At 49.8% G+C, this 21,736-nt stretch overlaps 3 protein-coding genes across 18 annotated transcripts in view; 1 reads left to right on the top strand and 2 right to left on the bottom strand.

Annotated features, from left to right (window-relative positions):
* Spaca9 (sperm acrosome associated 9) lies at window positions 1-8,110 on the top strand. 10 transcript variants are annotated; one of them, XM_015497399.2, is made up of 7 exons: window positions 1-100; window positions 834-949; window positions 2,887-2,980; window positions 4,436-4,616; window positions 6,594-6,796; window positions 7,155-7,302; window positions 8,042-8,110. In XM_015497399.2, the coding sequence occupies exons 4-7, from the start codon at window positions 4,473-4,475 to the stop codon at window positions 8,051-8,053; spliced, it is 507 nt and encodes a 168-aa protein (XP_015352885.1). In that variant the 5' UTR covers window positions 1-100; window positions 834-949; window positions 2,887-2,980; window positions 4,436-4,472; the 3' UTR covers window positions 8,054-8,110. The 10 variants fall into 10 exon arrangements, with proteins under 10 accessions (XP_015352885.1, XP_015352881.1, XP_015352880.1 ...); XM_015497395.2 differs by adding an exon at window positions 2,247-2,297 and having other exon boundaries at window positions 7,155-8,110; XM_015497394.2 differs by having other exon boundaries at window positions 7,155-8,110.
* Window positions 1-17,502, bottom strand: part of Ak8 (adenylate kinase 8) — a 131,386-nt gene extending 113,884 nt beyond the window's left edge. Inside the window, exons 1-3 of the mRNA XM_048812820.1 lie at window positions 17,110-17,502; window positions 17,011-17,020; window positions 10,895-10,904 (exon numbers count right to left, since the gene is read on the bottom strand). Of these exons, the coding sequence (XP_048668777.1) occupies window positions 10,895-10,904; window positions 17,011-17,020; window positions 17,110-17,128 (39 nt within the window). The 5' untranslated portion in view covers window positions 17,129-17,502. The remainder of the gene's footprint in view (window positions 1-10,894; window positions 10,905-17,010; window positions 17,021-17,109) is intronic.
* Tsc1 (TSC complex subunit 1) overlaps window positions 9,070-21,736 on the bottom strand; it is a 55,601-nt gene continuing 42,934 nt past the window's right edge. For all 7 annotated transcript variants that reach the window (XM_048812819.1, XM_015497393.2, XM_015497392.2 and 4 more), the window contains 7 exons: window positions 21,043-21,209; window positions 20,038-20,220; window positions 18,864-18,974; window positions 18,084-18,206; window positions 14,955-15,142; window positions 14,710-14,871; window positions 9,070-14,341 (listed from right to left, as the gene is read on the bottom strand). In XM_048812819.1, the coding sequence (XP_048668776.1) occupies window positions 13,819-14,341; window positions 14,710-14,871; window positions 14,955-15,142; window positions 18,084-18,206; window positions 18,864-18,974; window positions 20,038-20,220; window positions 21,043-21,209 (1,457 nt within the window). In that variant the 3' untranslated portion in view covers window positions 9,070-13,818. The remainder of the gene's footprint in view (window positions 14,342-14,709; window positions 14,872-14,954; window positions 15,143-18,083; window positions 18,207-18,863; window positions 18,975-20,037; window positions 20,221-21,042; window positions 21,210-21,736) is intronic.

Below are 21,736 nucleotides of genomic sequence, written 5' to 3'. Positions count from 1 at the left end.
CGCCTCCCGAGTCCTAAGCAGGGCCTCCCCGCCCTCCGGGGCCCAGACGCCCACGGAGTCACGCCAGCCTGCGCTCTGTGCCCGTCCTGCACAAGCAAGGGTAAAGGGGCCGAGGGGGCGGGCGGGACGCGGCGCGGCGGGCCGGGGGCTCCGGCTGGCCAGCTGCCTGCTCTGTGCCTCCCTTCCTTCACTGGTGCCGGAGGGGGTTAGTGAAGTCTCTGGACTGAGACTTGCAGTCAGTGAGCACGCGATACGCGGAGGCCGCTGTGGGTAGTAGTAGTAGTATCTTATCTTTGCGACAGCCATGTGAAATAGGCGCTGTCGTTCCCATTTTACAGGTAAGAAATTGGAGGATCAGACTGACGAGTCCCTCATTTTACAGATGCATAAACTAAGGCTCAGAAACGGGGAAAATCTTTCCCAGGGTCACTGGTCAAAGCAGAGGGAGATCCGGAACTGGAAGTAGGCATCCTGACTCCAGCCAACAGACACCCTCCAAAGTAAAACCAGCAGTGCTGCCTTTTCCCCCCAAAACTGCTTTCTCAAAGTGCACACATCTTGGTGGGCTTGTCAAACCCAAAGACAGCTGGGGAAGAAAAGGAAGCTATCTCCCCCGAACAAAGAACACAACAACCAAGCCTGCAATTTGTGGCAGAGAAGTTCAGTTTGCTTCTTGGACATTTCTGAAATGACATACCTTTCTCCTCATTTATTTTAAGCCCTAGGCGTTTTTCATACCATGATTTAATCTTCTTTAGCAGCCTGGGAAAATACAAATCAATTAAAGCCTAAAACCTATCAGGTAATCATTTTTTTCCTCCCTCCTTCCCTAGATCCAGAAGTGCCTGCACCCTGTACCTTTCATCTACACTAATTTGGCTGCAGAGCTCTTGTTCAAGGGATGATCACTTTGGATAGCTTATTACAGCTCCTCTCGTTGACATTCCTGGTGTGCATGTCACAAGTTGCTAGGATCAAGAACCAAGTCAGTTTTGCTCTCAGGGCCACCAGCCAAGGTATTGCTGTATCCTTGGAGAACTTGGCAGTCTCAGGAATCCCCAAGAGGATGGCAGGGAGCTGGACTCAGCCCCCTAAATCCTAGTCCCTATTGCTTTGAGGTGGGTAATAGGGGAAGTCTAGTGGGAATGGGTGTGAGGCCCAGGGTGTAGCTAGTGGTTGAACCCTAGAAGGGGTCTGGCAATCTGACCTGTCCCCACCCCCAGCCAGTCTGATTTGTAGCAAGTTTGTCTCCAAGGAACAGCAGGGAGGGAGCCAAAAGCCCAGACTAGAAAGGTAGGCTGCGGGAGGAGTCCAGGCTTGCCCATTTCCAGTTCCTCCATTTCAGCTTGTGAAATAACACGGCCTCTCATTTCTAGGCTGAGGGGATAACTCAAGGTAAAGCATGCCCAGGGCTTGCTTACTTAGAGCCCTGACCAACTGTTCTCATGAGGACAGGGTGAGCCAGGATCTAGGGCTGGAGCATGCCTGTCCTTTGCCCTGTACCACATCCACCCAAAGTCCCTCCTGCAGAGACTGTGCGACTTGCTTCTCCCACATGCCCACCAAGCAGTTTCATGTCATCACCTATGCCCTGACTGATCTCCCACTCTTTAACAGGTGGCTTCTTCCAGGGCAGGGGGCCTGTCCACTTTGGCCAGTGTCATAGAACTCTGTACCTGGACAGCATCTGGCAAAGTGAAGACCTAGCAAGCAAATGCCTGCCATGTTTTTACCCCCTTGGCTTAGAAGCCTCCAGTGGTTCTTCTGAACACCCAGCCTGACCCCAGGACAGGGCCTGTCTGCTGCCCTCTTCTGCAACTGCTCAGTCTTCCTGCATTCCCCACCCCTCAACCCAGCCCACAGTCCCACCTCTCCACCTCTCCTACCCCAGCAGCCCCTGCTTCTTTCCAGGTGCACACAGTTGTGGCAATCACCTGCCATCGCATGCAGAGTTTGATCCCAATAGTTCTAGTGGCTGCAATGATGGTATTATCATATTGCAGGCCCGGGGTCTACACCTACACCTGTCACCTCATCTGGTATTCATCCCAAGACTGGGCAGCTAATGCTGCTCTCTCCCTATGGCATGTTAGGACACTGAGGAGTAGCTTGCCTGAGGTCAGCCACAGGGGTGGAGCCAGGGCCATTTTAACCACTCTGATCACAGCACTGTGGGCAAAGGCCAGCCTGACTGGGTGCACTCTCTCCCCTGGAAACCCATTTCTGCATCACTGTGACTTTTCTAGGTCTTCCCTCTGAGTCATTTGCAAACCCCAGACTGGATTAGGGTGGGGCAGGTAAGCACTTGCCTTGGCACAGCACTTAAGGGGCGGCTGGGCTGTGGCTCAATAGCAGAGCACTTGCCCAGCATGTGTGAGGCACTGGGTTTGGTTCTCAGCGCCACATGTAAATAAATAAAAAAAAGGTCCATCAACAACTTAATTGGCACCAAAAATCTCAATGATCGTTTTTAACAGTATTTTCTAAAAATCAAAAGTAATGTTAAAATCCATTTAGAATATCAAAAATTGAAGTAAAAGTCAGATACTATTAACTGAATTTTCCTTTTGCCACAGGCTCTAGTGTGGCGCGGCACTATCAATCCTGTTCTTCCTTAAAATTCTGTCATTTTGTTCTTTGTAGAATTTTGTGTTCATTTTTAATTTTTTGTGTTTTGTATTCACTTTAAAAATTTTTTTTGGTTGTTGTATTTTTTTATACCTTTATGTTATTTATTTATATGTGGTGCTGGGGATCAAACCCAGTGCCTCACACATGCCAGACAGTGCTCTACCACTCAGCCCCAGCCACAGCCACAGCCCTTATATTCACTTTTTAAAAAATATTTTTCTCTCGATTACTGATTTTTTTTGGTTCCCCCTCAAGTTTCGCAGGAGGCAGCTGACTCCTCCCTCACCCTAGTCCTAGTTGTGGTGAACCCAACTGCGCGGGAAGCACCACAGAAGCCCAGTGTGCCCAGGTATGCCATCTCTACCCCCTGGGAAGGGGGCCAAAGATATGGCAGGTGTTCAGTCAGCAGTGGGCCCCAGCCTCCCTGCCCTTCCTTCCCCACGTCAGACGCTGTGCCTGAGTATGGGGAGCTTGAGGGGAAGGAGGCTGCCTAGCCCTGGACAGGCCCACACCAGCCGCCAGGGGAGTGGTGGTCCTCCTGCTGTTGGCTGGTACTCTCCTGAACCTGCCTGTTCAGGGTTATGGGGCACGACTCTCAGGACCCTCAGCTGGCTCATCCCACTGAAGGGCTACCCCTCTCAAATTCTCTGGTTCACTGTGCCCATGGTCTGTGGAGACATCTTAGGTCCGTCTGTGCTGCCATCTCCTCTTGCAGCAGAGATGTGCTCCCAACTCAAGCTCTCCTCATTGCTGAGGGTGCCGAGGGGGACAGGAAGGAATTCTTCCCACATCCATCCTGTCTTCACTCTTCCACTTGAGACCTGCCCATCCTTGCTGTGTTCCTGCCCCTTCCACTGGGGACACCTTGTCCCTACCTTGGAGCCGACTCCTCTGATCCCCACTCATGAGGCACAGCCAGATGTGGCAGGGGTAAGGATGTTGGTTAATCAGGACGTGTAGAGCCTGGGGTGTCTCTGGGCCTCCATTTCCCTCCTGGAAGTGAAGGGGAGTTGGCCTGCTGACCTTTCTAGCTCTAACAAACATTCCATAAATCTGCAACATTTTTCACATGCTCAGAAAAATTGAGGAGTCAGAGTATAGAACCCTCTGCCCTTTCTGCTCACAGGGGATTCTAGAAGCTCTTGGGCCACCTGCGTCCCACCGGGACCAGCCTGTGGCACCATGGGTACAGTTAATGTTCCTAATCAGGGCCAGGTCTGCACATGACGTGGACTGAGGCCAGGTCCCCTGCCCAAGCGCAGAGCAGGGGGACTTGCAACTTATACTGAACAACCCAGCACGGACCCTTCCCAGCTAGCCCACTCTCCCACCTGCACAGTGGCTGGTGTCTTAGTCATTTGGTCTTAACTGGTGTTCTGCTGGTTTTTCCTCCTATGGGCATACCCCTTGATTCCCGGGTTGTGTTGGTACCATAGGGAGGCCCTGGAGGCTGTGTATATGTGTGTGTGTGTAGACACTCGTAATTGCAGAAGCCAAGGAAGAGAGAAGCTGTCCTGAGAGAAGGAAATCACATTGCATGGGAGACTGTCCCTGGACGAGGGTCAAGTTTAGCATGGTCATGGGTAACCTGGGAGATCCTGAGTGAGTTGTGTGGTCTCCTAGGACCCTGGTTCCCTTCTCTGTAAAGCAGGGATCAAACAAACAGTCCCTGTGCCCCAGGGCTGTGGGGATAGGCTGAGCGGGTTGGGAATCTTTCTCTCCCGAGCCTCCCTCCCTCCGTCCCTCTGGGGCTGGCTCCTCGTTTCTGGCCCCTGGGGCCTCATGGTCCTCTTCCTCCCTGTAGATCTCTCCTATCCTATAAGTGACCACAGAGGACAACCATGAATGAGGCCAAAGAGACCCTCCGTGGCATTGAGCAGAAGTACAAGCTGTTCCAACAGCAGCAGTTCACCTTCATCGCAGCTCTGGAGCACTGCAGGGAGAACGCACATGACAAGATCCGGCCCATCTCCAGCATCGAACAGGTGGCACCTGACAGGGCTGACCCTGGTCACAGGAGCCTCCCCAGCCCAGTCCCCACACCTGAAAGAGCCCAGGAAAGGGAAGCACATTTGTGCCTGAATTAGATTAGGACTCAGACCCTAACTGATGGAATAAGTTCCCCCCATTCCTCCCCTACCAGACTCATCCAGCCAAGGTCAAAGTCCACCTGCCACCTCTGTGACCTTGGGCCAGTGAGGTTACTTACCTCACTAAGCCTCAGTTTTCTCATATATTATGTGTATTCAGTGGAACCATCATGGAAAACTGCTGGCCCAAGTTTGGCCCCCAGTAAGCACTGGGGGCTGAGCAGTGGAGCTTTACTGGTGATCGAGATGGATATGGTCCTTGTCACCACATATTGCAGGGTACTGAGAAACTGCTAGTCACTTTTGCAAAAATCTTCCTTGAGGGTTAGCTGTTGTCCAAGTTTGCTCTGCAGGATTTGGAGGCCATCCATGACGTTAGGGGCCTGAGCCACAATGTAGCTAGGACCCCACCCACAGGCCAGGCCTGGACTGTAAAGAGGCCACTGTGAGGAAGCAAGCTTGCCAAAGCCCAGCTGCTTGTGAAGATGGTGGGGGTGGGTACCGGGCTCAGAACAGCTCAGGAGAAGCAGCCATAGAGAACAGGCAGCCCTTGCTGACAGAAAACATTGTTTCCCTGGTTTTTGTAAAACCCTTGTCCCACTTCCCCAATTTTTTAACTTGAAAAATGCTGAACATCCAGAAAGGAATAGCACACAACCTTTGCCAGACGCACTAGCTCTTGACCCTGAGCCCACCAGCTGATGACATGCCCCTGCACTGGCTCATGCACAAGCAGGCAGGTCATCCCCCTGGAGCCTTTTCTAAGGGCACCGGACAGATTTTCAGTCTCCAAGACTAGCTGGAGTCCCGTCTGCCTTGGCATCTGCCCCTGAGCTTCGTGACATGTGGGAGTGGCCTTCCTGCCTAGACTCATCAGAGGCTCCTATAAATCCTGTCCTTCGCTCTGATGCCCCATCTCAAGTGCTGGCTCTCAGCCCCACTAGCCCTCCCTGAGGCAGGCGTCCAAAGGCTGCCTGCACACACCCAGGCAGCCCAGTGACAGCTCTGTTGTGGCTACCACATGCTGTGGTGTCTATGTAGTTGTGGACAGGAGTCTCTCCCCTGACAAAGCTGGGGAGGAACCACTTCAGATCATTCAGGAAGACATCCCTTAGCGACAGGGAAGCTCTGTAGCCTGAGAAAGTTCCAGGTACTTGGGGAGGCAGTGATACCCTTCCCATCATCAGATCATGGTGAGAGTTAGTTGTGTATGGAATGAGTGATAAGTTAATGGGACCTAGACCCAACCCATTTCCTCCCCACAGGAGCTCAGGCCTCCTGCCCTGGCCCAGCCTCAGATGCAGTCACTGGGTGGTATCAGGTAACTGGAGAAAGACTCCCACCCAGGGAGGCCCCAGCCCCCTGCCAGCAAGGAAAAGTTGAAAGTAGATCAGAGGATCAATATTCTTAGCGGCCTTGTATGTCTTCTTCAAATACGTTCAAGTCTTATTTTTGGCATTTTAGCTCCTACGACTCCTAGAGTTGTTATTTGAATATGGGATGTGGTAGGAACATTTTTCTCATATGGATCACCCTGTCCCCAGCCTCATTCATTCACAAGCTGGGAGACACATTCAGCTAAGCCACTTCCACTGGTGTCCCAGCGGGTGATTTCACCTCTTAATCTCCAGTATTCAGGGTGTTAATCTATAAAAAATAAGGATTTTAAGAAGGTACCTACGCAGTGTGTAGCGTTTAGAGAAGAGTGAGACAGCATTTTGCACGGTGCCTGGGACACTTAGTGATGTTAGCTGTATGTTGTGGTCTGTATGTCAGAGTGCCTAAGTGTTACTGGTTTCTCCTAGTGAACCCGGGTGGCTGCTCCAGTGGGGGCCGGCACATCCCCAGCTCACATCAGACTGGCCTTTACAGGTGCAGAGCTACATGGAACACTACTGTAACAACTCCACAGACCGGCGGATCCTGCTCATGTTCCTGGACATCTGTTCAGAGCTGAACAGGCTCTGCCAGCACTTTGAGGCCATGCACTCTGGCACCCCAGTCACCAACAACATCCTTGACAAATGCAAAAGCTTGGTTAGCCAAAGCAATGACCTGAGCACCCTCAGAGCAAAGTAAGTCCCTTTGGGCCTTGGTGAGGCCTTGGTGTGTGCTGTGGAGGATCCCCAGGGGGACACTGAGCTGGTGCTCTCCCCTGTAGCTGTGCACAATTCCTTCGTGGCATGACTATCAATGAAGACCTATTTAAAACCAGGACATAGACACAGCAGGGCACCCAGGCAGCGTGTTTTTCCAGACACCACAGGGCAGTGGTTCTCAGCTCCCGACTTTCATAGCAGAAGCACCTGGGGCTCCTGGCCTTGACGTGCTGAGCTGGACCTGGTGGGGACACAGCCTTAGCACCAGGCCTGGAAGCTGCCAGCCAGTCCCCACAGCAAGGCTCACCATTCTCCCTCCTCTCCTGGCCTGCAGGTACCCTCACGATGTAGTGAATCATCTCAGCTGTGACGAGGCCAGGAACCACTATGGCGGTGTGGTCAGCCTCATCCCCATTGTCTTGGACCTTATGAAAGAGTGGATTGCCCACTCGGAGAAGCTGCCCCGCAAAGCGCTGCAGCACGTGAGTGAGCCCGCAGCATGTCAGAATGTCACCAGGGCAGCCGCTTGTCCTGCCCGGACCGCAGGCACCCAGCGTTGGTTAAGAAAGCACAAATGTAGGCAGCTGGAAAAAGACCGCCTCAAACCCAGGGGGCGAGACAAAGGACATTCCAAGCCTCCCTGGAGGCCGCCCGGTGGGAAACTGTAACTCAAGGCCAGGGGCCTGCTCCACGCTGGGTGCTCTGCTAACCAGTGTGGACTCCCCTGTGGATCCATTCCTGCTGGTGCTGGCACCCCTGCCGTTAACCCCAAAAGGGCCAATACATCATTGAGAATCTCTCCTTCTCTTGCTTTCACTTGTAACTTTCCTGCTTCTAAGCTCTGTGCTGGTGAAGAGGATCCCCACTTAATGAGTTGCCCAAACAGTACGGTGTTGCTAGAGGGTATCCCAGGTGAGGGCACTGAGCCACACCCAGCAGCCATCCAGCTCCCTGCCCCAGCAGCCACAGGAAGCAGCACAGACTCTCTGCAGGACAGGGATGCTCCCACTCCCAGGATGGAGAGAGGGGCAGATGCTGAAGGAACGCCTCAGGGTTCAGTTCCCTGGACCAAAACAAAGGCAGTGAGCCCACCTCTCCAGAAGAATTCTGTCTGTGGTTCCTGAGCAAGGACCATGGCCTGATGTCCACAGCATAGTCGAGGCCCACACACTGTGTGATGCGTCTGCTTTGAGCTCTGATTGTTACTTTTTCCCTTCGCAGGGGACGACTTAGCTTCTGTATTGTTGCTTCCTCGGGGGGAGACAGTCAAGAATAAAAAATGTTCTACCACCTCTGCCTGGCTGGCTTGGTTTCCTGGGACTTCTCCCTGAAAGAAAACCTGCGTTTCTCCCAAGACCTCAAAAGATACTGGGAGGTAACCACGCAGGCAAAGCCCCTCACAGACAGCAGAGAAACTGCTGCCACCAAGGGGACCCTGCCTCTAGAAAGGGCCTGACTCTGAGGTCCACACCAGGTAACAGAGGGCCAGTCCACAGACCTGCACCTTGTCTAGTAAGAGACTTCCTCAGGCAAGAAAACCTGAATTCCAGACAAATTAACAACCGCCACCTTCAAGTCCATCCCGAAGGTGCTGCTTCTGCCATGGGCAGCAGTTCTGACGTCCGGACAGCCGGGCGAGCACCTGAAAACCACTGTGACACAGCTTGCCATAAGGGTCCTTTCCTCAGCATCACAGGCCATGCTATCAGAAGTCAGGGCAGATCTTAAAATCTCATAGGGTGGTTTCCCACCTTCTGCAGAATGCCCAATGGGCATGAACCAGCTGGTGACAGCTATGCACCTTCTCCTGGCACATGTGCACACAGCTGGCAGGGATCAGGGCTGGTGAAATCTCCACAAAATGCATGTCCACCAGGTTCCACCAAAAGGATCCCATGAAACTCAACTGGCCACCCCTCCAGACACAGTTAGCAGGAGTGTGGACTGGTAGCCCCTGGCTCTCAGGGCTTCTCTGGTAGACATGACTCAACCCTTGACACACACACACCATACCACTCTTTGGGAAAGACCAAAGATTTAAGGCAGGTACGTTATCAGTGAAGACAATCTTCCAGAACACAAAGGTGCTTAACAGAGACTAAAGCCTAAAGCCAGACCAATATTTGGGTGCCCTCCTCTAGCCACCCACTGTAACCACTCCACACCCAAGGCTTCTGCATCTTTGAAGAGTCCCTACTTTACCTATAAGCCCAAGGCCAGTGTAAGTCACTCCATGTCACACAGCAGAGTAGTGCAAAACAATAAATTTTTATTTGTTCACAGTTAAACACAAGCAACTGCCTTGACATTTTAGAACATTCTAAGAAGGACAGCAAACCCTTTTGATTCCAATTCCCATTCACTGAGATTGTACCATGTTCTCTTGCAGTTCATGTTTATGGCATCTGATATGGATTGTTTTGACATGCTTTTAAGATCAAGGTGGGAAAGTTTAAACCTTTTGATGAGGGGACTTTCTTGCATTTAACTAAAAGCAGTCAGTTAAAAAAATCAGATTATTTTCATTCATGGGACCCCTTTAAACTGCAAGTTAGCCTCATATGGTTCATCCATGATTGAGTTATAAAACTAGATTACGTCTTAGCAAAATCTGTTCCTCCGTAATGTAACTGGTCCATAGAAGTCTTCTGAAGATCGATCACTGATTCTTCCTAGTGCAAAATGCTTGGCTGCCTCTGATCAGCCAGAGTATGTGCTGCGCAGAGCCTGGGTGCACCCTCCTGCCCAAACACTGCACCAGGTGGGGAGGGGACGACGGGTGGGGGAAGGGTGTTTTGGGGTCCTTGAGCTCCTAAGTTCTGCTCCAAAAAACCTATTCCAATGACTAAACCAGCTAGCTTATCCCAAAGGGTGGCTAGTGTGGTGGCACTGGGCAGCGGCACAAAGCTCCTCGGCCCTCATGAACTCATTTAAATGAACACCAAAAGCAGCTGGGGCTCAGGTTTCCCTTGCATCTGCCAACAACCTTTCAGGTGAGCATGCACAGGTGGCAGGATGGTGTGGAAACAGCTTCCCTGGGCACATAGGGAGTCGCGGATAGAGAAAGGAACTGCCTGGGAACAAGGGTCTCAGCAGCAGCCTAGGAGCTAGTTCCTGACCTAAACTTCTCTTTTGGCTACAGAAAGAAGCTAAATCAAGTGCAATTAATGACTTTGCAGTGATCTGCTGGGAGGAGTGGGCACGCATCACCACTCAGGATGTAAACAAACGAACACCCTCAGACTGAACACGTTCTCTAACACTTTCTGTAAGTCAGTTCTACAGCATATGCCTCCAAGAGTGAAGCCACAGCAGGTGCCCAGTGTGCTCTGGTCACTGCACATGGTAACTGGCTCCCCTGCAAGGCAGACCCTCCTGAGTGGACCTGAGCTGCTCCTGGGACCACACCGGGAGAGTCCCTGCAAGGGCAGACAGCTCTCCACCTGCACTGCAGCATGGGCCTGACCTTGCCGGGCCCCAAATCCTCCTTCGCCTGCCCACACTGGCTCCCATGAGCTTCCTCATGGACTTTCTTTACTCTTCAGTTCTTGCTGGCTTCAAGTGGTAGGTTCTAGTATTTGGTGGAAATTACCATTGGCCACTCACAACACGCTTCTGTTGTCTACACAAAAACAAGTAACCAGTTTTCTTTCCTTAATGCCAGTCTAAGCTCTATGGTCCAGCTTACAGATTCTTGCATCCCATGACCAGGCATGCACCCTCTAAACAACTGCTGAAGTTTTATCTTTCTGGACAAAAAAGAGCTGGAAACTACACATTCTGTTGCAAATGGCCAGGGAGAGCCTAGTATGTGGGCCCACTGTGCTGCTTTTACCCAAGGAGGTGCTGTCCTCTGGTCACAGCAGCAATGAGGTGGGGTGGGGGAGGCTGTTTTTAATTGTTAGTGGCTTCTTGGGCTTTCTTTTGGGTTGTGGCAGTATACCTTCTAAGAGTGTCGGCTGTTTCCCTTTAGTACATCACAGACAGTAGGAACTCTCTGCAGCTATTCCCAAAGGTCAGGCAGTCTTTCCAAAAACACTGTTGGCAAACCTGAACAGATTACTATGTGCCCACCTGCCTCAGTGATGCTGCTCTCAGCACTTACCTCTAATGACACCTCTTAAAACCTCTCCAGCTAAGAACAGACCCCAACCTCCTACCTCTGGGTTTCAGTTGGTTTCTTGATAGTCATAAGCATATTATTTCTCTGAATCCCACAGTACCAATTTTTGCAGACTTTATGATAGGGCCCTGTCACAAGCTTTTAAAAACCCATGAAGGTTCTTTCAGAGACGTGTGTGCTTATTTACAGTAGTGGGTTCAGGAGCTCATTTTTCTCTGCCCCTTCCTACTGCTCCTCTTGCCTCACCCATCCCCAAATAATAGCACAGGATTCCCTTTTAAACAGATTCCACGCTGCATGAGATGCAGATTCTGGGCTGCTCAGGGCTGGTGCTGGGCTGGTTGGGGTCAGGAGGGAGTTCGTTCGAGTTATGGGTACTGGCCGTCAGCATAGCTCACAGTGATTTCCGGAAGGAGCCACCAAGTCCCAGACACCAGGAGCTCAGTCAGTGATGAGACAGGCTCTGCCGAGCATGCTCATCATTCCAATGCCTTTCCTTAGGCCTCAGCAGCCTCTCAGGAGTTCCTCTCCCTATTGCCTTTCATCGTTAAACTGCTTGAGGTATCATCAAGTGACCCACTTGAACCCTTGGCAGGTTCACTACTTTCAAAACAAAAGCAAGTCTTGAACTAAATCTGGAGCCCTTTTCAACACCAAAGCCCAAGTTTTCAGGCTGGGTAACTTCACCAGGACCCCAGGACTCAATCTCCCATCTCTATACGCGTGAAACCCGTATAGAGCGGCCTCCTAGAACTCACAGGGGCCCAAGCCAGAGCACTGGGGTCCCTGGGCTATAAAGCTGGGAGATGGAACCTAGGCTGGAGGAATGGCACAGAAACTTGGAACCTTCAGCCACACCTCAGTCAACTGCCTCCTTCCTTCCCTACATTTACAATCCATATAACGTTCTTTCCCTTCTTACACAGGCCTCCTTTCCGGTGCCAGGTAAGGAAAGGCTGCAAATTAAGTGCCTGGTATCTTTGTTCTGTGGCACAGATTTAGTGGGCATGGGAAGGAGAAAGCACTGTAAACAGTTAACCTGTAACATCTTCCTGCCCTTTTTAAACTTGTTCATGTTTTCCTTGTATACAATGGAACAAGGAAACTAGAATATATTGGATTTTAAGCTTTCCTTTGGACAAAGCAGAATCGGAAGTATGGAATCCCCCAGGACTCCACACTGGACAACCAGTGCTGAGGGCTGGCCTCTGCGGGGCGGCTAGCAGTCAGGGCATGCCCTTCTGTGGCTGAGGTCAGTCAGTTACACCAGAAACCCTGTTCCCAGCAGGTCTTTGGCCAGCATTGCCATGGTGACATGGAGTCTCTGCCTAGTTCTCTTTAGTTAGGGATACTAGAATATTTACTACTATACTTACAAAAAGACTTTCTCCCTCACGTGCTGGAAATTTCCACATGCCGTGAGATTTCGTACCATTACAGTTTAACTTCTTCACGACTGAACCCTTATATTCTTTTCTTGGAAAGAACAGAAACAGAAACACCAAGTTCACTGGCTCCTTCCTGCCAAGTATCTCCTACCTGGACTGGGACGCCAGGAATGATCCTTAGGCGTCTAGCACTTCTTCAGAAGCACTTATTGAGCCTGGATGCTCGGCAGTGCTGGCGCTCTGACTTGTATGGCCCTCATGAGCACCTGCAGGCAGCCCACTCTGTACAGGCAGGCCGCCTCCAACACCACCCTGCCAGACTCAACTCTATGTTGCTCTGCCATTCCTAACCTGGAGAGGGTGACAATATCAAGCTCCCAGGAGAGCTGGCCCTGAAAGTTAGAATTTGTGTGAAAAAGCTGCTACCTTTGTGGTGGCCTGGAACCTACAGTAGTGTGGCAACCCCACAGCCCAAGAAATGTCACGTAAGCTGTGAAGAAAACTCTCTGGATCTCCAGAGCCTCTCTGCTGCAGTATTACCAAGTAGCCAGCAAACAAGAGACATGAATGAGCTCGGGGGGTGGCGGGGGGCCACCAGACCCAGGGCTGAACCAATAGCTCAACTGGCAAGACCAGCCCAAAGGTGCAGCTCCACACACCTGAGCTTCCAGCAACCTCTCCCTGGGACCTCTCCTTGCACCCAGAGAACAAGCTTATCAGCCACATGCCAGCCTGGGTCGGTGGGGTGCCACCATTCAAGCAAACACCAAATAAATAAGAGGTAGTGGGGAAAGAGGGACAAGAGCTTTCCCAAAGAGTGAGGAAGCAGAGCCTCCACAGCGCCAACCAGACTTTGGAAACGGGCATTTGTCTACGCAGAACTTTCTAGGAAGCTTATCAGAACCGCCAAAAGAATGGAAGGGTGAATGAACCATGTTTTTCTAGATCTGCTACTTTAGATGCCGAACCTCAGAACCAAAAAGCAGTGAGAAGTCTCCCATAAGAGCTTTCCTGTGAAGTCAATCAGCTTTGCAAGGTACGTCTTCCTGGAAGGGACAAAACCAAACTTACCTGCAATGCCACCAACTGCCTGGTCTAACCAAGGGCCGCCCAGTTATCTGACTTCAGGAAAGCAGAGAGTGGTGTGTTAGACTCAAAGATGAAATTTGGCCTCATATTGCACAGGTTCAAAGGATGCAACCATTTGGGGGAAAAGGAAGGAAAATAAAGCTACTGAGGAACGCAAAATGGCCCTCCATTAGTACAGACTGCTGGGTGAATCAGAGAGGGTCAAGGGGAAGGCTAAGAGGCATTTCAAGGCCAGATCCAAAAACCATTGTGCATTCAGTCAGGCGTCAAAAGGACCTCCGTCCCACTCCCACCACATGAGCAGCCACCCAGACCCTGGAAACAGGAAAACCTTGAACGAGCATTCGCACCTCCTGTTCTATGCCAACAAGACGCGAGTTAACACTGACTGACCCTCCTTAGCTGTGTTCGTGGTGAGTCTCATTGTAGTCCATGATGCGAAGCTGTCCAACACTGTCTGGGTTTGGGGGAGATGGATGCGGGCTGTCTAGGTTCAAGGGAGTCATGGCTTCCAAGCCCAAGTCTTTCCCCAGTTCTGTCTTTAGGGTCTCACAAAGGCTACTGATGGTCATGCCGTCCTCATCACACTGGCTCTCACTCTTATTACGAAATAACTCCCGGGCCTTCATGCCCAGGAAACTTTTGGAACTGGGGAGAGAGCCAACAGTCGTGGGGATGCTGGTGGAGGGCTCACCCGTGGCAGTTTCCCACCGGCTGCTGAATGGGCCTGCCCTCTGGCTTGGGGGTTTCTCCGGGGTAGAAAGCTCACTGCTACTGCTGCTGCTGCCTCCTGCTCCTCTACCTCCACTACTGCCCCGGGTACTGCCAGGCCTGGGAGTCTTGGTCTCTCCATTGTGGCCAGATGCCTCTTCATTGTGCCCTACCACGGAATCCGGGCAGCCATCATTACAACAGTCAAGCCTGTAAGAAATCCAGGAAGGAAAAAAGGAGTTGGTGACTGTGTCATCCACATTTGGGAGATGTGGCATTACTCCCACTGAATATGAACCCTGCTGGCCTGCTGTCTTACAACAGTGGACCCAAATAAGAGATCTCAAAGGGAAACCTAAATCACAACCAGGGGTTCTGGGTGGCAATCTGCAACACAAACGGCAGATAGGGACTCAAGCCAGGAAGGTGGGAGGTCAACGGCACTGTGAGAAAAGGCAAGTCAGGGCGGCTCTCTGAGCCCTGTCCAACCAGCTGTAACTGCTACTGCCAATGCTCTGCAGCACTGCCTGCTAGTGGCAGCTTCATGGCAAGGCCAGGATACAATTCTTTCCTCCTACCTTTCTTCCGCTGCTTCAGCTGCTTCTGCCTTTTCCTCTTCAAGTTTTTTCAGGAGACCATCCTTTTCCAACCTGCCATACAAGTCTAAGATCTCCAACTCAAACACTCGGGTGATCTTTTTTTGAGCCTCATATCTGCTCTCTGCAGCCTCTAGCTGTCTTCTGAAAGACACAGACCCACCCGGAATATGGAAGACTCCCCTTAATAAGGAGCCACACTCGCCCTAACCCTTCCTATGAGGTACCTTGCCTGGGCCTTGACATCCTCCAAGTATTTCTTCTGTTCCAGAAGAAGGTGGTCTTTCTTGGCCAAATGAGATTCCAGTTCCAAAATCCGTTTCTGGGAGGTATCAAGTCTCTGATTCTGCTGGAGAACGTGGCTTCTGTTTTTTTCTAGTTCCTTCCGATAGGCAGTTTTCATCATTTCCACTTCCTAAAAAAAGGGACTGGAGTTATAGAAAATGAACAAGTCTTATCCATTTTGAGAAGGTGCTTTAGTATACTAATAGAAATACTAGAAACACAAACGAGTACAACTTTCTGAAAAGTAAGCTGGCTAGGATCAACTTAGCAACCCTTTCTTGAAATTTTTTCCTCAGGAAATCATTTGAAACATGAATACACATTTTATACAAAAATAATCACCACAGCTAATTTATAAGAGTAAGAAACTAGAAACATAGTAAACTCAGGGAAGTAAATGTCAGGAAGGCAGTTAAGCAAAATACATTTTGTATCTGTTTTTAGAAAGAGTACTATATCAGGACAAAAATAACAATGCACACTATAAACCTCTGTGGTGAACAGTACCCCCAATCATGCAAAATACATGTTCAAACACACCAAGTGAAATATGCCAATATTCACAGTGTGATTTCAGGTGAGGAGCATCACAGCCATTTACTTTCTTTTGTTTTTCTCCCTTCCCTAACACCACCCAGGCAAGCTGGAGAAGGCAACACCAGCAGGGCAATTCTGCTCACGTGGAGCAGCACGGCAAGCTGGGTCTCCTGACCACACTTCCTGGTGATGCTGTGTGGGTGACCTGCCTGCAGCTATACCACTGAGTTAGCTGCTCTGGCCCCTCCAGAGAAGGAGAAAGCAGAAAAGAGTAGCTTTCTAAAGCCTGTGTTACGTTTGTGTGTGTTTACTGTGACAGTGAAGAGTACACAAAACCTGTTTTAAACTAAGGGCAAGGACGTAAATGCTCGTGAAGTCAGCCTCGGAGAAGTCCAGCAGGCCAACCTTCCAGGGTGCAGAGTGCAACAGACCAAAGCCCCAAAGCAGTTATCTTCCAGCCGCACCAAAGGGCACAGACCTTCAGCACAGGCTAGGGGAACACAGCTGACTTTAAAACGATGGCACAGTCAGCCTTCTGCAACCATGCGTTCAACCAGACATAAACTGAAAATGTCAAAAAAAAAAAAAAAAACAACAAAGTGTCTGTACTGAACACATATGGACTTTTTCTTGTCATTATCCCCTAAACAATTAGTTTGTCAACTATTTACAGAGTATTTACACTATATCATATATTGTAAATGATCTAGAGATGATGTGCATGGGTTATACACAGACACCATGCTTGAGTATCTGTGCAGGTTTGGGTCTCTATGGGGACCCTGGAACCAATCTCCCATGGATCCCAAGGAACAAATGTACTTATTTATGGATAATCATGAGATTTCTGATGAGTAAAATCCATGCACGCTCACCTCAGTAGGCTTCAGCAGCCCGAGCAGCCATTCCCCACCTGACTCAGACAGCTGCCCCCTTCCTTCACTGCCCTGAACGGCAACAACCCCAGTCCCTGGCTCAGAGGCAAATCCTGGCCAGCTCAAGGCAATGCCAGGGCAGTACTGAGTGCATGACTCAATCCTGGCCAACAAGGGCAACAGGGAGTATGGTACAGGGTTTCTAAGAAAGATTTCTGAAAACCCTATAGAAGAGACACTCTCCTCCTCAGAACATGGTGGTGTCTCCCCTGGACATCTGTGTCTCTGAAACCATGAATGCAGCTAGTTAGAAAGCAAGGGTGATAGGAAAGCCCAGCTATGCAGAAAGATGGAAAGAGCCAGGCTCCTGATGTGCCAGAATCGCCAACTTGGCCAACCTAGAACTTACCAGCCTGGGACTTCATGTCAAGTGGGATAATAAATTCCTTCTGGTAAACCAGATTAGCTTGTTTTTGTGTGGTTTACAAGGGAAAGCATCCTGACTAGTACAATTTAAGATCATTATCCATTTTACGAAATGCAATGGGTCCCAAAATGGTAGGTAGCTGCTCAAGGTCCCAAAGAGTCGAAGACTGCTGTGCCCATCTACACTCTTCTGGAGATACACCAAAAAACATACTTTGGCCAGTTCTTTCAGAGGTTCTTTTAGGCCTGTTCCCCAAACTTTCTTCTCCCAAAGCCATTGTACCTCCAAAAGAAGTGATAGTTGGCTTCTAAAGAAAGTTTTACACTTAACATTCTTCCAGAGGGAGTCTAAATCTGAGGCTAAGAGGAGCTGAAATAAGGAAAAACTACTATGAAAATTACATATCTCCAACTCAAGGCTACTCTGTACATGTGGTCAAAAAAGACTCTACAAAGCACAAGCCCAAGAAATACTAAAGAGGAGGCCCACATGTGATGGAGAAGCTGGTGACAGAAAGCATCTGAGCATTTGCTATTAAAATTCTATTCCCGGGCTGGGGATGTGGCTCAAGCGGTAGCACGCTCGCCTGGCATGCGTGCGGCCCGGGTTCGATCCTCAGCACCACATACAGACAAAGATGTTGTGTCCGCCAAATACTAAAAAATAAATATTAAAAATTCTCTCTCTCTCTCTCCCTCTTTCTCACTCTCTCTCACTCTTTCTTTAAAAAAAAAAAAAAAAAAAAAAAAAAAATTCTATTCCCAACACATTCACCAACATCACCCGAGGCTATTTATAAAGTGACATAAAACTGCCTGGACGTCACTGTGGAGGCACTAATTAATATCAGATCATCCTGTTGCCGGCCTTGTTGCTAGGACTGAACCACCATCTCAGAAATAAAATTCAACATGAAAAGAAAAGATGGCACGCACATGAATGCACACCAGTACACACCCGCAGTCATGAGAGGTGTGTGCAACAGAACCAGTTCCCACCCTCTTCTCTCTCCTTCTCTCTGCAAGGGACAGAGGGAGAAGAGGGCCACGCCCTCAACCCTCCTCGGCAATTCCCTCAGGTGCTTTCACTTACAGTTACTCCATTTCAAAACGATCACAGGATAGCGGGGCAGTGCCGCACTGCTGGGCCGGGATAAGGAAGGGGAGAACTCTTAGGATGGACAGCTGCCTGGGTCCAAAGAGCTTTTCCAAGTAAGGTTTGGCTCCCCATACCTTGGTGGTGTCTGAGTGCTTGTTCTGCAGTTGTTCCAAGTACAGTTCGTTGACCTCCCCGAGCACCAACAGTTGCCTGTTCAAGAACTCCATCTGCTGCTGGACCGACTCGCTATTTGACAGCTAACCAAAACACATAAGCAAGCAAAGTAAAAAATATCTGACAACACAAACCAGCAACTGGATTGCACACAAGGGACCAGTTCCTGGCATCATGGTTGGTGGGGAGGAAGGCAGCTAAGGTCACCAAAATGGATGGAAACACACTTAAAAATTATGCTATGGAAAAGATAAGAATCACAAACACACTACAGCAAAGTTGGTTGCCCACAGGATACCAGGAGCAGGCGGCCTGACACATGACCAGTAGGACAGGGCCAGTAGGTCTGTGGGACAAAGACTCTGGAAACTTGTCTGTTCTTGAGTGAACAATACACTGAGAGCTCACCAAATTCCCCAGTGTGATTTACATTTAAGTAAAGAAGGTACTGAGAAAGGGTTCCACGTATGTGGGGTAGCCCAGGGCTCAGTGGCTACTCTCTGTGAGGTGCAGGGCTGTCCATGCCATGGAGGATAACCCAGCAGCACCCGGCCTCTATAAACTAACAGTAGCACAAAAAATGTGTCCAAACATTGCCAGATGTCCCCTGGAAGGTGGAGAGGGACAGAACTGCTCCTGGTCCAATGCCTGTCAAAGACTCTCAAGCAGTGAATCCGAGTCTGTCCCACCTGGAGGAAGAGGGCTGGCAGACAGCTTCACAGGTCTACCTTGTTCCTTACCTTCTGGGAGACCTGGCTGAGCAGTAGCTCAGTGTGGCACACCTTGTTGTTGGCCTTCTTCAGCTGTACTCGCAGTTCTGCAATCATGTTCCTGCAGTCCTCAAGCTTCGTCTGCACAGAGAGACCAGCCTGGAGTTACAGTGACACACGCAGGCCAGGCAGAACCAGAATACCCAGCTCCTTGGCTGGTCTCCTGGTTTTTGGCCATCAGCATTTGACTTAAGTTTTAAAAAAGTAAGTCACAGTTGATCTGAGTCCCTTACTACTTAATAGGAAAAACAAAAAACCTTAGATTTGGCAGTTCCCAAACTGTGTGGCAAAGAGCCCTGGGGCTGCACAGCAAGCACACCACATGCTGCATCAATGGTTTCCTTTTTGAGGGAAATGCAGTGACATCTGTGGGACATTGTGTGAAGTACTAACTAGCTGGAGGTGGTCAACACTTGAGCCTCAGATGGTGCTATCCCCTACAGATGATGCCTTGTCTCTGCAAAGCTGGGCTTTTGGTGGTTGCTGTAATAAAAAGCACCCTCAGAAACAACATGAAACAGGAGATGAGGGCTGGGGATGTGGCTCAAGCGGTAGCGTGCTCGCCTGGCATGCGTGCGACCCGGGTTCGATCCTCAGCACCACATACAAACAAAGATGTTGTGTCCGCCGAAAACTGAAAAATATTAAAAATTCTCTCTCTCTCTCTCTCTCTCTCTCCCTCCCTCTCTCACTCTATCTTTAAAAAAAAAAAAAAAAAGAAAAGAAAAGAAACAGGAGATGAGATGTCACTGCCCCCTCAGATTCCAAGGTCCAGATGCTGCGTGGTGCCAAGAAGCGGACATGACCTTTGTAATTAGTTATTTAAAACAGAAATTTACAACACTTTAAAATGCATGTATATTATTTTCACACAGCTCTTAAATCATTAGGCCATCAATACTCACTGAGTTGGTTAGCACTGCTTAATGAGTGGTCCTGACAAGTGTTTCTTTGGGCTAGAGGATCAGGACACTAAGGAAGGGAACCTCTGCCCTCAGTAAGAGCTACCTGATATGAAATCTATCTGTCATGACTCCAGAGAGCAAAGCATCCATCTCCATTAAGCTGAACCAGGTAACAACAATCAAGAAACACTTCCACCAACCTCTAGTTATGTTGACTTTGCTGGTGTTTCAGTTTATACCTGCAACTCCTGGCTCTGGTTGTAGAATTCTTCTCGGTCATGTTGCAGCTGTCTGATCTGACTGTGGAGCTGGGTTACCACAGTGTCACGCTGTTCCTGAAGCTGACTGTATCTGTCTTGTTCTTTCTGCAGACTCATCTTCCATATCTGGATGTCTTTCTCTTGTAACTTCAACTGATCTTTCTAGCAGAGATAAGAGATGTCATCATTTTAACTGCCGTCCAACCCGGGCAGCACTTCTCGAGTTTAACACAGGCTGCAAACACGCTGTGCCTACTCTGGATCTGTAATAGCAGACTTAAGAGTCTGAGGGTCCACTACTGCCATACTTGGCTTTAGGTGAAGATTTTTCAAATTTCACATTAGCAAATGGATTGTAAGTTGCTTAAGAAATTTTTCCCAGGGATCCACATCGACACAAACTTCCCACAAACAGGTCTGAACAACCAATGATGGCCTAAGACCTCTAACGCACAGTACTAAATTCACTAAAGTGCTGAACACTTACCTGGCACTTACACATGAGTGTGCCCAACACAAGGAAGGCACTTACTGAAATTTCTTTTAACCATCACAACTTAAAAAAGTAGATGCAGCTACTATTATTTCTTAGTTATGGAACGCATACATGTAGCAAGGCTTCAAGAGGCCCAAGTACTTCTCTAAGGTGGTAACTGGCAGACCCAACCCTCAAACTCCAGGTCTCACTGGCTTTACACCCACATCAGACAGCTGAAGGGGGATTGGTTTCACATCTGAAGAAATAACCATTTGACCCCTTATATTACCATAGCCAATTACCAACTACGAGCAAACACAAGAAGTCACTTGTCGCCATGAATTCTGAAAACTTGAGGGAATTCTGAGATCTAGCCATTCATGACTGAACCTCAGAGACTAAGGGACCTGGCCCCAGCCTTCCCAGTGACAGGGCTGGGACTGAGGACTCTGAAGACAACTTGGCGGCTGCTGGTGGCACCCCTAGCCCCAGTCCCGCCTTCTCACCATGGCAGCATTGTGTTCCTCCAGAGCGGCAGCTCTGATCACCTTGCGCAGCAGCCTCCTGTTGCGGAGAGCATGCTGCTGCCTCTTAAAGCGCTCGTAGAGTAACTGGTTGTGCAGTAATAGCAACTGGTCTCGGAGGGTGCGGATCTCATCTGAAGGAGGAGAACCTGGTTTTAAAGCAGAGGGAAGTGGCCTTTTACACCTGGCTCCATCAAGCCCCTCCAAGGTGGGTTAGCTCAGAAACAGGCTTCTCTCAAAGACAAAGCATTCTGCAGTGACCACCTGGTCCTCAGTAATAGCCACTCTTAAGAAAGCGGCAAAGTATTTTCCACCTGTCCCCCCTAGAAAGAAATGCAAAGGCTGTACTTGCTGGAGGGGTATCTTTGAGAGCTTTCTTTTCCCCAAAAAAGGGATCAGATCACATGAAGATGTTTCCACCTCCCTCTCTGCAGGGCACTCCTTCCCTGCTGTGCTCTCCCCTGGAGAACCCCCCCACCACCACCACCATTCACTTCACTTGGGCCTTCTTAGCAAAGCCTGGCCTGAGGCACTTTTTGCACTTCTATTCCCAAGGACATGGTATTTGCCACTTTTCAAAAGCAGGAAATACTGACTTGGGAACACTTGAGATTCTCTTTTGCCAAGCAGAGAGGCTGGCTGAAGCAGTACCAAGGGGAGATGGCTCCTAAAAGGC

Source organism: Marmota marmota, unplaced genomic scaffold, assembly GCF_001458135.2.
Source record: "Marmota marmota marmota unplaced genomic scaffold, marMar, whole genome shotgun sequence".
Taxonomy (NCBI): Eukaryota; Metazoa; Chordata; class Mammalia; order Rodentia; family Sciuridae; genus Marmota; species Marmota marmota.
Note: the sequence above shows the minus strand (reverse complement) of the source record. Positions and strands in the feature narration are given on the sequence as shown.

Coding starts and splice junctions, on each gene's coding strand:
- Spaca9 (XM_015497398.2), top strand. CDS start 4,473: ATGAATGAGGCCAAAGAGACCCTCCGTGGCATTGAGCAGAAGTACAAG. Junction 4,617..6,593: donor CCATCTCCAGCATCGAACAG/GTGGCACCTGAC, acceptor TGGCCTTTACAG/GTGCAGAGCTACATGGAACA. Junction 6,797..7,154: donor CTGAGCACCCTCAGAGCAAA/GTAAGTCCCTTT, acceptor CCTGGCCTGCAG/GTACCCTCACGATGTAGTGA.